At 68.8% G+C, this 9,732-nt stretch overlaps 1 protein-coding gene across 1 annotated transcript; it reads left to right on the top strand.

Annotated features, from left to right (window-relative positions):
* Positions 1 to 330: 330 nt before the first annotated feature.
* On the top strand, positions 331 to 9,732 carry CRYBA1 (crystallin beta A1). Its single transcript, XM_075904586.2, has 6 exons — positions 331 to 485; positions 4,326 to 4,390; positions 4,954 to 5,072; positions 7,088 to 7,229; positions 8,603 to 8,745; positions 9,430 to 9,732. Exons 1-6 carry the CDS (start codon positions 455 to 457, stop codon positions 9,575 to 9,577), a joined length of 648 nt encoding a protein of 215 aa, XP_075760701.2. The 5' UTR covers positions 331 to 454; the 3' UTR covers positions 9,578 to 9,732.

The raw sequence follows: 9,732 nt of genomic DNA, 5'->3' as shown, positions 1-9,732 counted from the left end.
GAGCCCCCGGGGTTGTCCCTGCTGGAGGGAGGGGCAGAGCCCCCTGGGGGGTGTCCCTGATGGGGGGGGACAGAGCCCCTGGGGGGTGTCCCTGCTAGGAGGGGGGCAGAGCCCCCGGGGGGTATCCCTGATGGGGGGGACAGAGCCCCCAGGGGGTGTCCCTGCTGGGGGGGGCAGAGCCCCCTGCTTGTCTCATGACAGAGGGATGCTGTTGGGCTGGAAAGTACCAGAGCCCCAAGCTGTTGAGTCATCCATGACCCAGATTAGCCGTGCAAACAGCCACATGCGGGGCGGGGGGCGGGGGGGGTGTTTTTTGTTGGTGGCTCAGACTAGGGCGCTGAGCTGCTGGAATCTCCGGGGCTCAGCAGGAACCAGGGCCAGAGAAAGCAGAGTGCTGACTGCTCTGCCAGCCGGGCCCTATATAAAGGGAGGCTCCGGAGCAGTCGGGCGTTACATGGAGGAAGCAGCAGCGCAGGCCGAGCTAGGTGAGTGCGGGGGCTGGATTCTCGACTTTTCCCGTCGCTTTGTCCGTTCCCTCTTCTCAGCCAGACAGACGCGGCCTCCCTCCGGCCGAGCGCCAGGGGCTGCAATAAAAGTCCCCAGGGTTAGCCCTTGGCAAAGGCCCATTCCCCAACGGGCCTTTGAACCCGCGACCCAGACACCGCACAGGCGATTCAGGAGGTGGCAGGGTGGTGCCCCTGCCCTGGGATCGGCCTCCTCCCGCGCCCCCTCCCATCGCCAGCAGAAACGGTTCCTCCCTTCGCCAGTCTGCAGCGGGCGAAGCTGCCAAGTCTCCGGCCGGTGTGTGGACAGAGCAGGGAATTGGCGCCTGGCGGCTGCAGCAGAACACGGCACCGTCGGCAGGTGATATCTCTGTTACACCTGGGCCGCACTGCCTGCCGGCGAGCTCCGGCTTGTGGTGTTGTCTGTGGTGTGGTAACCCTCCCGCGCCCCCGCTGGAACTGGGCCTCTTGCACTTGGTGCCATGCAAACACCTAGGAAAACATGTGCCCTACCTCACAGATCTTCACCCACCCAGCCACGGAATACACCCGCTCACACACATGCCCCCAGCCACGGAATACACCCGCTCACACATATGCCCCCAGCCACGGAATACACCCGCTCACACATATGCCCCCAGCCACGGAATACACCCGCTCACACATATGCCCCCAGCCACGGAATACACCCGCTCACACACACCTCGCCACAGAATATACCCAGTCGCACATAAACAAACAGCCATGGAAGATACATGCTCTCATTGACACGCCCTGCCATGGAATACACCCACTCACACGCACACACAGAGCCACAACATATACCTGCTCATGCACACAGAGTCACCCACTCACAGCCCCCCAGACACGGAATACATCCACTCAGACGTGGAACACACGCACTCACCCACCCAGACACAGAATACACCTTCCTGCTCACACACCTGCTCGTACACACACACAAACGATAGGCTTTTCTCCTTCAGGCTCAGCAGGCAAATAGTGAGAGAACGTGTTTCCGTTTCTGCACGGGGGGGGGCTCCACTCCAGCCAGGACAGGGTGTTTGGGGGGGAGCAGACAGAAGCTCCCAACGAAATCTGGACTGTGCGAGAAGGCCGTGGGGAGTGCAGCTGGGCCCTGCCGCTCATTGGGGGGAGGGGGAGGTGAGTGTTGTCCCTGATGGCGCTGCTACCCAGGGGGATAACCCCTAGTCCCCTTGGGGTGCTGATCCCTTGTCGCCGTGCCCGGCAGGGGACGTAACCTGCAGGGGGCGGGCCGGGGGCCGGGGGCCGGGACTGAGCTCACCCCCACAAGCCCCGAATGCTGCCCGTAGGGAAGGGCGTTCAGCGGCAGTGCCTCTGGCTGGACGTAGCTTTCTCCTCAGACTCACTCAGGCTAGAGGGGGCCGGAGGCCAGGCCAGCCCCTCCCGGGCCCCCGAGAGCCTGCAAAGAGTCAGCACGTACAGCGGGGTCTCCCCTGCCCCGACGCCCGTCCTCACGGGTGGGGTAAGGGGACTCGCAGGCCAGGGGCAGCGCGAGGGGCAGGAAGGAGCAAAGAGCCGGCGGCGGGCCCCCAAGGCCGGGCCAGGCTGACGTAGCCCAGGCCGGCGGGTCCTGCCTTAAAGCAAATGGGGGCAGGAGCTCAGCAACGCATGGCCGGAGGGCAGCTCCCTCCTCCAGCGCCCTGCTCGGAATGGGGCTGGCTGCTCTCGCTCGCACTCCTGTGCCCGCTGCCAGCCCGGCTGGGGTGTGAGTGAGCACTGGGTGGGGCTGGGGGTGTGAGTGCGCACTGGGTGGGGCTGGGCTGTGAGTGCGCACTGGGTGGGGCTGGGGGTGTGAGTGAGCACTGGGTGGGGCTGGGGTGTGAGTGAGCACTGGGTGGGGCTGGGGTGTGAGTGCGCACTGGGTGGGGCTGGGGGTGTGAGTGAGCACTGGGTGGGGCTGGGCTGTGAGTGCGCACTGGGTGGGGCTGGGCTGTGAGTGCGCACTGGGTGGGGCTGGGGGTGTGAGTGCGCACTGGGTGGGGCTGGGGTGTGAGTGAGCACTGGGTGGGGCTGGGGTGTGAGTGCGCACTGGGTGGGGCTGGGGGTGTGAGTGAGCACTGGGTGGGGCTGGGCTGTGAGTGCGCACTGGGTGGGGCTGGGGGTGTGAGTGAGCACTGGGTGGGGCTGGGCTGTGAGTGTGCACTGGGTGGGGCTGGGCTGTGAGTGCGCACTGGGTGGGGCTGGGGGTGTGAGTGTGCACTGGGTGGGGCTGGGGTGTGAGTGAGCACTGGGTGGGGCTGGGGTGTGAGTGCGCACTGGGTGGGGCTGGGGCTGTGAGTGCGCACTGGGTGGGGCTGGGGGTGTGAGTGTGCACTGGGTGGGGCTGGGGTGTGAGTGCGCACTGGGTGGGGCTGGGGCTGTGAGTGTGCACTTCTGTGCTGTGTGTGAGTGTGCACCTCTGTCCTCTGTGTCTGTGTGTGTGAGTGCACGCCTCCGTCTGCATGTGTGTGAGTGCGCACTTCTGTCTGCATGTGTGTGAGTGCATGCCTCTGCGCTGTTTATGTGTCTCTGTGTGTGCGCACCTCTGCACTGTGTGTGTGTGCACTTCTGCGCTTTGTGTGTGTCTGTGTGTGAGTGCACAACTCTGCGCTCTGTGTGTGTGTGTGTGTGTGTGCGCACCTCTGCACTGTGTCTGTGTGCGTGCGCACTTCTGCGCTTCGTGTGTGTCTGTGTGTGAGTGCACACCTCTGTCTGCACGTGTGTGTGTGAGTGCGCACCTCTGTCTGCATGTGTGTGCATGAGTGTGCACCTCTGTGCTCTGTTTGTCTGAGTGTGCACATCTGTGCTGTGTGTGCGAGCGCACACCTCTGTACTGTGTGTATGTGTGGGGAGGTGAGCGTGCACCTCTGTGCTCTGTGTGTGTGAGTGTGCACCTATGCACTGTGTGTGTGGGTGTGAGCGCACCTGCACTGTACCCAGCCCCGCCGGGGAGGTGTCTGGGCGTGCTCATCTTCCCAGTATTCCAAGCCAGGCCCGGGTATTTCACTGGGATTCCCGCCCAACATGCTCAGCTGTGGCCCGGCCCTGCCCTGCGCTGCCTCTGTGGGGAGTGTGTGGGGCCAACAGAAAATGGGGGGAGTCAGCAGCAAATGGGGTCAGTGACGGATGGGGCCAGCAGCGAATGGGGGGGCTCCGTGATGGGTGGGGCCAGCAGCAAATGGGGGGGGGGTCTGTGATGGGCGGGGCCAGCAGCGAATGGGGTAGGGGGGGCTCTGTGACGGGTTGGGCCAGCAGCGAATGGGGTAGGGGGGCTCCATGAAGGGTGGGGCCAGCAGCGAATGGGGGGGGGCTCCGTGATGGGCGGGGCCAGCAGCGAATGGGGGGGGCTCCGTGATGGGCGGGGCCAGCAGCGAATGGGGTAGGGGGGCTCCATGACGGGTTGGGCCAGCAGCGAATGGGGGGGGCTCCGTGACGGGTTGGGCCAGCAGCGAATGGGGGGGGGCTCCGTGACGGGTGGGGCCAGCAGCGAATGGGGTAGGGGGGCTCCGTGACGGGTTGGGCCAGCAGCGAATGGGGGGGGGGCTCCGTGACGGGTGGGGCCAGCAGCGAATGGGGGGGGGCTCCGTGACGGGTTGGGCCAGCAGCGAATGGGGGGGGGCTCCATGAAGGGTGGGGCCAGCAGCGAATGGGGGGGGGGGCTCCGTGATGGGCGGGGCCAGCAGCGAATGGGGGGGGCTCCGTGACGGGTGGGGCCAGCAGCACGCGTGGGCAGAACAGCTCTCAGAGCAGCCAGCGCCCCTGGGCTGCGAGTTGTACTTTCCCCTCCTCCTTTTCCAGGCACCGTCCCCACAGCCAGGATGACTCAGACCAACCCTCTGCCCGGCCCCACGGGCCCCTGGAAGGTAGGTCCCAGCCGCGCCGTGTGCTGGGTTGGGTGCTACACAGGGAGCGGGCGCTGGGCACTGCACGTCTCCTGCCCCCCAGTTAGACGTGACCCACAAGGAGGGGCCTGGCCCTTGGTGCCCCACCCGCCCTCCTGCCCCCGGCGCAGTGCTGACTGCCCCCCGTGTCCGCCCGGCCCTGCGGTACAAGCAGCCGGGGGCAGGAGCGCCACGCCCAGGTGAGCAGCGGGCACGCACTGCGGGTTCCTGCCGGCCCGGCTGCAGCGCCCGCGGGCGGAGGGCAGCGCAGGGCTGCGGGGGCTGCCCCAAGGGCCGTGCGCGCCTGGGGACGGAGGTGGAAAGAGCTGGGCAGTGGGGCGGGAAGGAAGAAGCGAGGCCGGGGTGACCCCCACACCTGCGGGCCACAGCGCCCTGGTGGGCAGCCCAGCGCCTGGCCGGAGTCCCAGGCGCGGTGGGTCCACGCTGGCGGCTTGCACCAGGCCCTGCCACGGACGGTCTGTGCGGTGGGCACCAGTTCCCCGCCCCGTTCCCACGCGCCGCCCTCCGGGGCGATTCCCCCCCAGCTCACCGCCTACGACCAAGAGAACTTCCAGGGGAAGAAGATGGAGTTCACCTCGGCCTGCTCCAACACCGTGGAGCGCGGCTTCGACACCGTCCGCTCCCTCAAGGTGGACTGTGGGGCGTGAGTACCCGGGGGGCTTGCTGGGACCGCACGGGGGGCTGGGCTAAAACACGGGAGCTGCTCTCCAGGGATGCCCCATGCAGCGCACGGCTGGGCGAGCGGGGGCCGGGGCAGAGCGCGGCTGCACCCACAGGTCCGTAGATCCACGGCTGGCTTCTTTCTGGAGGTGGCTGGCAGGGGCAGGGAGGAACGGGCGGCCGAGTCTGCGCCGCTCGGCCTGTCTCTTTGCTGGGAGCCCTCCAGGCACAGACGGCCGATCCACCGCCCCCCGGCATCTGGAGCAAACCTAGGCCAGAGCTCCCGGCCTCCAAGCCAGGCCTGGACTGCGCGGGCGGGTCACCCCCTGGACAGGCCTGTTTCTTGCCCTGAGAGGGCTCTGGAGCTGTAGCCAGGCTGGCACCCTGCAGTCACCCACGCCAGGCCAGCAGAGTGGGGCAGTGCGGCTCAGCTGCAGCCGCTCCCCGGCTTCTTGAGCTAATCTAGAAAGCTGCAGACAGAGACCCCCCAAGCCTCCGCGCCAGCCAGCACCCCCCCGGGCTCCATACCAGCCAGCCACCCCCCCTAAGCCTCCGCGCCAGCCAGCACCCCCCCCCCCCGGGCTCCATACCAGCCAGCCACCCCCCCTAAGCCTCCGCGCCAGCCAGCACCCCCCCCGGGCTCCATACCAGCCAGCCACCCCCCCTAAGCCTCCGCGCCAGCCAGCACCCCCCCCGGGCTCCATACCAGCCAGCCACCCCCCCTAAGCCTCCGCGCCAGCCAGCACCCCCCCCGGGCTCCATACCAGCCAGCCACCCCCCCTAAGCCTCCGCGCCAGCCAGCACCCCCCCCCCCCCGGGCTCCATACCAGCCAGCCACCCCCCTAAGCCTCCGCGCCAGCCAGCACCCCCCCCGGGCTCCATACCAGCCAGCCACTCCCCCCAAGCCTCCGCGCCAGCCAGCACCCCCCCCGGGCTCCATACCAGCCAGCCACCCCCCCCCCCCCAAGCCTCCGCGCCAGCCAGCACCTCCCCCCGGGCTCCATACCAGCCAGCCACCCCCCCCAAGCCTCCGCGCCAGCCAGCACCCCCTCCCCGGGCTCCATACCAGCCAGCCACACCTCCCCCAAGCCTCCGCGCCAGCCAGCACCCCCCCCCGGGCTCCATACCAGCCAGCCACACCTCCCCCAAGCCTCCGCGCCAGCCAGCACCCCCCCCGGGCTCCATACCAGCCAGCCACACCTCCCCCAAGCCTCCGCGCCAGCCAGCACCCCCCCCGGGCTCCATACCAGCCAGCCACACCTCCCCCAAGCCTCCGCGCCAGCCAGCACCCCCCCAGCCACCCCCTCCCCCCGGGCTCCATACCAGCCAGCCACACCTCCCCCAAGCCTCCGTGCCAGCCAGCACCCCCCAGGGCTCCATGCCAGCCCAGGCTCCCCCCAGGGTTTTGCACCAGCCAGTGACCCCCCCGGGCTCCATGCCAGACAGCAGGCCGAACGCAGGGACGCAGCGGGGGCTCTGCCCGTGCAGGCTCAGGCTCCGGCGCCCAGGGCAGCGATTCCTGCAGATTGGCGTGGGGAGAAGCAGCCTCCCCACTGGCCACCGGGCTGGCTCCCAGGCGCGCTGCAGCCCCTCACGGGCAGCATGGGACGGGCCCCAGGGGGGCTGCTGGGGCCCCTGCTCGCTGGGCTGGGGCCGGGGGAGCCAGGCTCTGCCTCGGGATGCTGGAGCAAAGCCTGGGAGCCGCCGGCCCCGTGTCCATGCGGCAAAGCGCAGCCTGTGCCGGTAACGCGCCGGGCCGGGCCCCTGCCAGCCTAGTGCCAGCTCGGCCCCACCCCGCCTCCAGCGCATAGGGCAGTGGCTCGTGGGCCAGGGCCCAGCCTGACACTGGGCGCAGCCTTCGGGCATCCGGGCCAGCCACGCTGCAGGGCGCTGGGGCCGCGCCAGGCCCTGTCTCGGCACACGGGGAGACGGGGCCCCATTGCCCCACGCGCGGGCTGCTCCCCGGCCAGCGCCCTGAGCGGCGTGCTGCTGTTGCAGCTGGATCGGCTACGAGCACACCAGCTTCTGCGGGCAGCAGTTTATCCTGGAGCGGGGCGAATACCCGCGGTGGGACGCCTGGAGCGGAAGCAACGCCTACCACACCGAGCGCCTGATGGCCTTCCGCCCCATCTGCTGCGCGGTGAGCGCCGGGCCCCCGCTGCTCCCCTCCCCTCGCGTCCCCCCGTGCAGGCACCCGGGGCCGCTGCCTTCCTGCTACGCGCAGCACGCCTCGGCCAGGGGGGCGGGCAGGGGAGGGCTGGCCCTGGTTAGGGTGAACTAGCTTGAAACTTTCACCCTCTGCCTGGCGCCAGCCAGCCGGCCAGGCCCCTGCGTTTCCCTGCCACGGATGGGGCCACGCCCCTGGGCTTCCCTGCCACGGATGGGGCCACGCCCCTGGGCTTCCCTGCCATGGATGAGGCCACTCCCCTGCGCTTCCCTGCCACGGATGGGGCCAGGCCCCTGCGCTTCCCTGCCACGGATGGGGCCAGGCCCCTGCGCTTCCCTGCCACGGATGGGGCCAGGCCCCTGGGCTTCCCTGCCACGGATGGGGCCAGGCCCCTGCACTTCCCTGCCACGGATGGGGCCACTCCCCTGGGCTTCCCTGCCACGGATGGGGCCAGGCCCCAGCGCTTCCCTGCCAGGGATGGGGCCAGGCCCCTGTGTTCCCTGCCAGGGATGGGGCCACTCCCCTGGGCTTCCCTGCCACGGATGGGGCCAGGCCCCTGTGTTCCCTGCCAGGGATGGGGCCACTCCCCTGGGCTTCCCTGCCACGGATGGGGCCAGGCCCCTGGGCTTCCCTGCCAGGGATGGGGCCAGGCCCCTGTGTTCCCTGCCAGGGATGGGGCCAGGAGCCTGGTGCGACAGTGCAGGGAGGTGAGAGGTTGGAAGGGCAGCGGGCGAGCGGGGAGTCGCTCCAGTTCAAACTGGCCAGGTGCCCCGGGGTGAAGTGGCAGGGCCGAAAGGGGCCGCAGAGGTGACCACGCCCAACTTTTTTGGCATCTTGCCTACAAGCCTCCCCCGGCGTGTGCTGTGCGTGGCGGGCAGGGGGACACAGAGCGCAGCTTGTGACCCACGCGGAGCCCCTGCCCGTTGTGGGGTGCAGCGGATGGCTCCCTGCCCTGAGCTGCGTTCCAGCCTCTTTGCTTCACCCCTGTTGCCCCCCAAGCCCTGGCAGCCCCTCCCGCCAGGGCAGAACCCGGTGGGGCCCCCTGGCCCCGCATGTGGGGCGCATGCAGCGCAGCCTGTAAGCTTTGGGTAAAACCAGGAGGCTCCATTGAACACTTCCCCAGCTCGTCCCCCCGGCTGCTTTGGGAAGCATGGAGCCGAGGGGTTTCGCGGAGGGCGCTCCACTGCACCGGCTCCGGCCGCCGGGAGGCTCCCACAGAGACAGGGGACCGGGGGGCAGGCGAGGTCAGACCACAGGGCGCGTCCCGGGAGCAAGGAGCCCACCCCAGGCCCCGTCCCCCCCCATCTGCACTTCCCTCCTCATGCCTCCCTGTCGCTGTGGCCCAGAACCACAAGGAGTCGAAGATGACGGTCTTCGAGAGGGAGAACTTCCTGGGACGCCAGTGGGAAATCGCGGACGACTACCCCTCCCTGCAGGCCATGGGCTGGGCCAACAACGAAGTGGGCTCCATGAAGGTGCAGTGCGGCGCGTAAGTGGGGACGGCTGCACGCGGGGGGCAGGGCGAAGATTCCCAGTCCCGGCAGAAGCGCCGCCTGGGCCAGGCCGGAGCTGAGCCCTGCCCGCCGGGGCCGCCCAGCTGCCGGAGCGGCTTGCTCCCATTTTACGCACGGGTGCTCCTCTCTTCCTGGCGGCAGGGCCCAGGCCCTCCCTGCTGCTCCGATTTGGAACTGGAGCGGGATCCCTACGGACACGGGCCTGGTTCAGTGTAAGCTTGAGCGGCCGCCCAGGTGACAGGCAGCTGGCTGTGGGCACTCTGCTAGTGTTTCTACGGGTGGTGCACATCGGCACGTGCCTCGGTGCACAGACCATTTATTCCGCATGAGTGGAACAATTAGAGGGAACCGCGGACACGGGGTACAACGCAGGCCTACCTGGCCCTTCGCACTGCTCAGGCACATCAGGCCCTCAGCAGGCGGGAACAGGCTCAGATTTTCATCTGCCCCGGGGGTAGGATCCCAGCTGCAGTTTGCGCCTGGCTCCCCCACCGGCTCCTGCAGAGCAGGGGCTGCCTCGTCTCCCCGCACTCTAGGAGCGGGGGCGAGAGACGATTGTGGGCGGTTCCCCAGGCCCGCCCAGGACAGCACTGGGGCCGTAGGGGATGGGCTGGCCCCCTTCCCTGTCCAACCACGTCCCACTTTTCCCTTTGTTCCAGCTGGGTGTGCTACCAGTATCCCGGTTACCGTGGCTACCAGTACCTTTTGGAGAGCGACCACCACGGGGGAGATTACAAGCACTGCAGGGAATGGGGCACCCACGCCCAGACCTTCCAGGTCCAGTCCATCCGGCGCGTCCAGCAGTAGGCGTCCGTGGCTGCAGCTCTCCTCGGCCTTGGCCGGGTTCCTCCCGCCCACGGCGCTGGGCCAGCAGCGCCCCTCCTAACGCAGACGGGTTCCTCCCTTGGACGGGGGCTGCTCCTTGTACCCCTGCTGCAGTTGCCAATAAACGGCCCCGACAC

The sequence above is a fragment of the Pelodiscus sinensis genome, chromosome 21 (assembly GCF_052426305.1).
Source record: "Pelodiscus sinensis isolate ZL-2025 chromosome 21, ASM5242630v1, whole genome shotgun sequence".
NCBI lineage: Eukaryota > Metazoa > Chordata > Testudines > Trionychidae > Pelodiscus > Pelodiscus sinensis.
The sequence above is the reverse complement of the archived record's forward strand: the minus strand, read 5'-3'. Positions and strand labels throughout refer to the sequence as shown.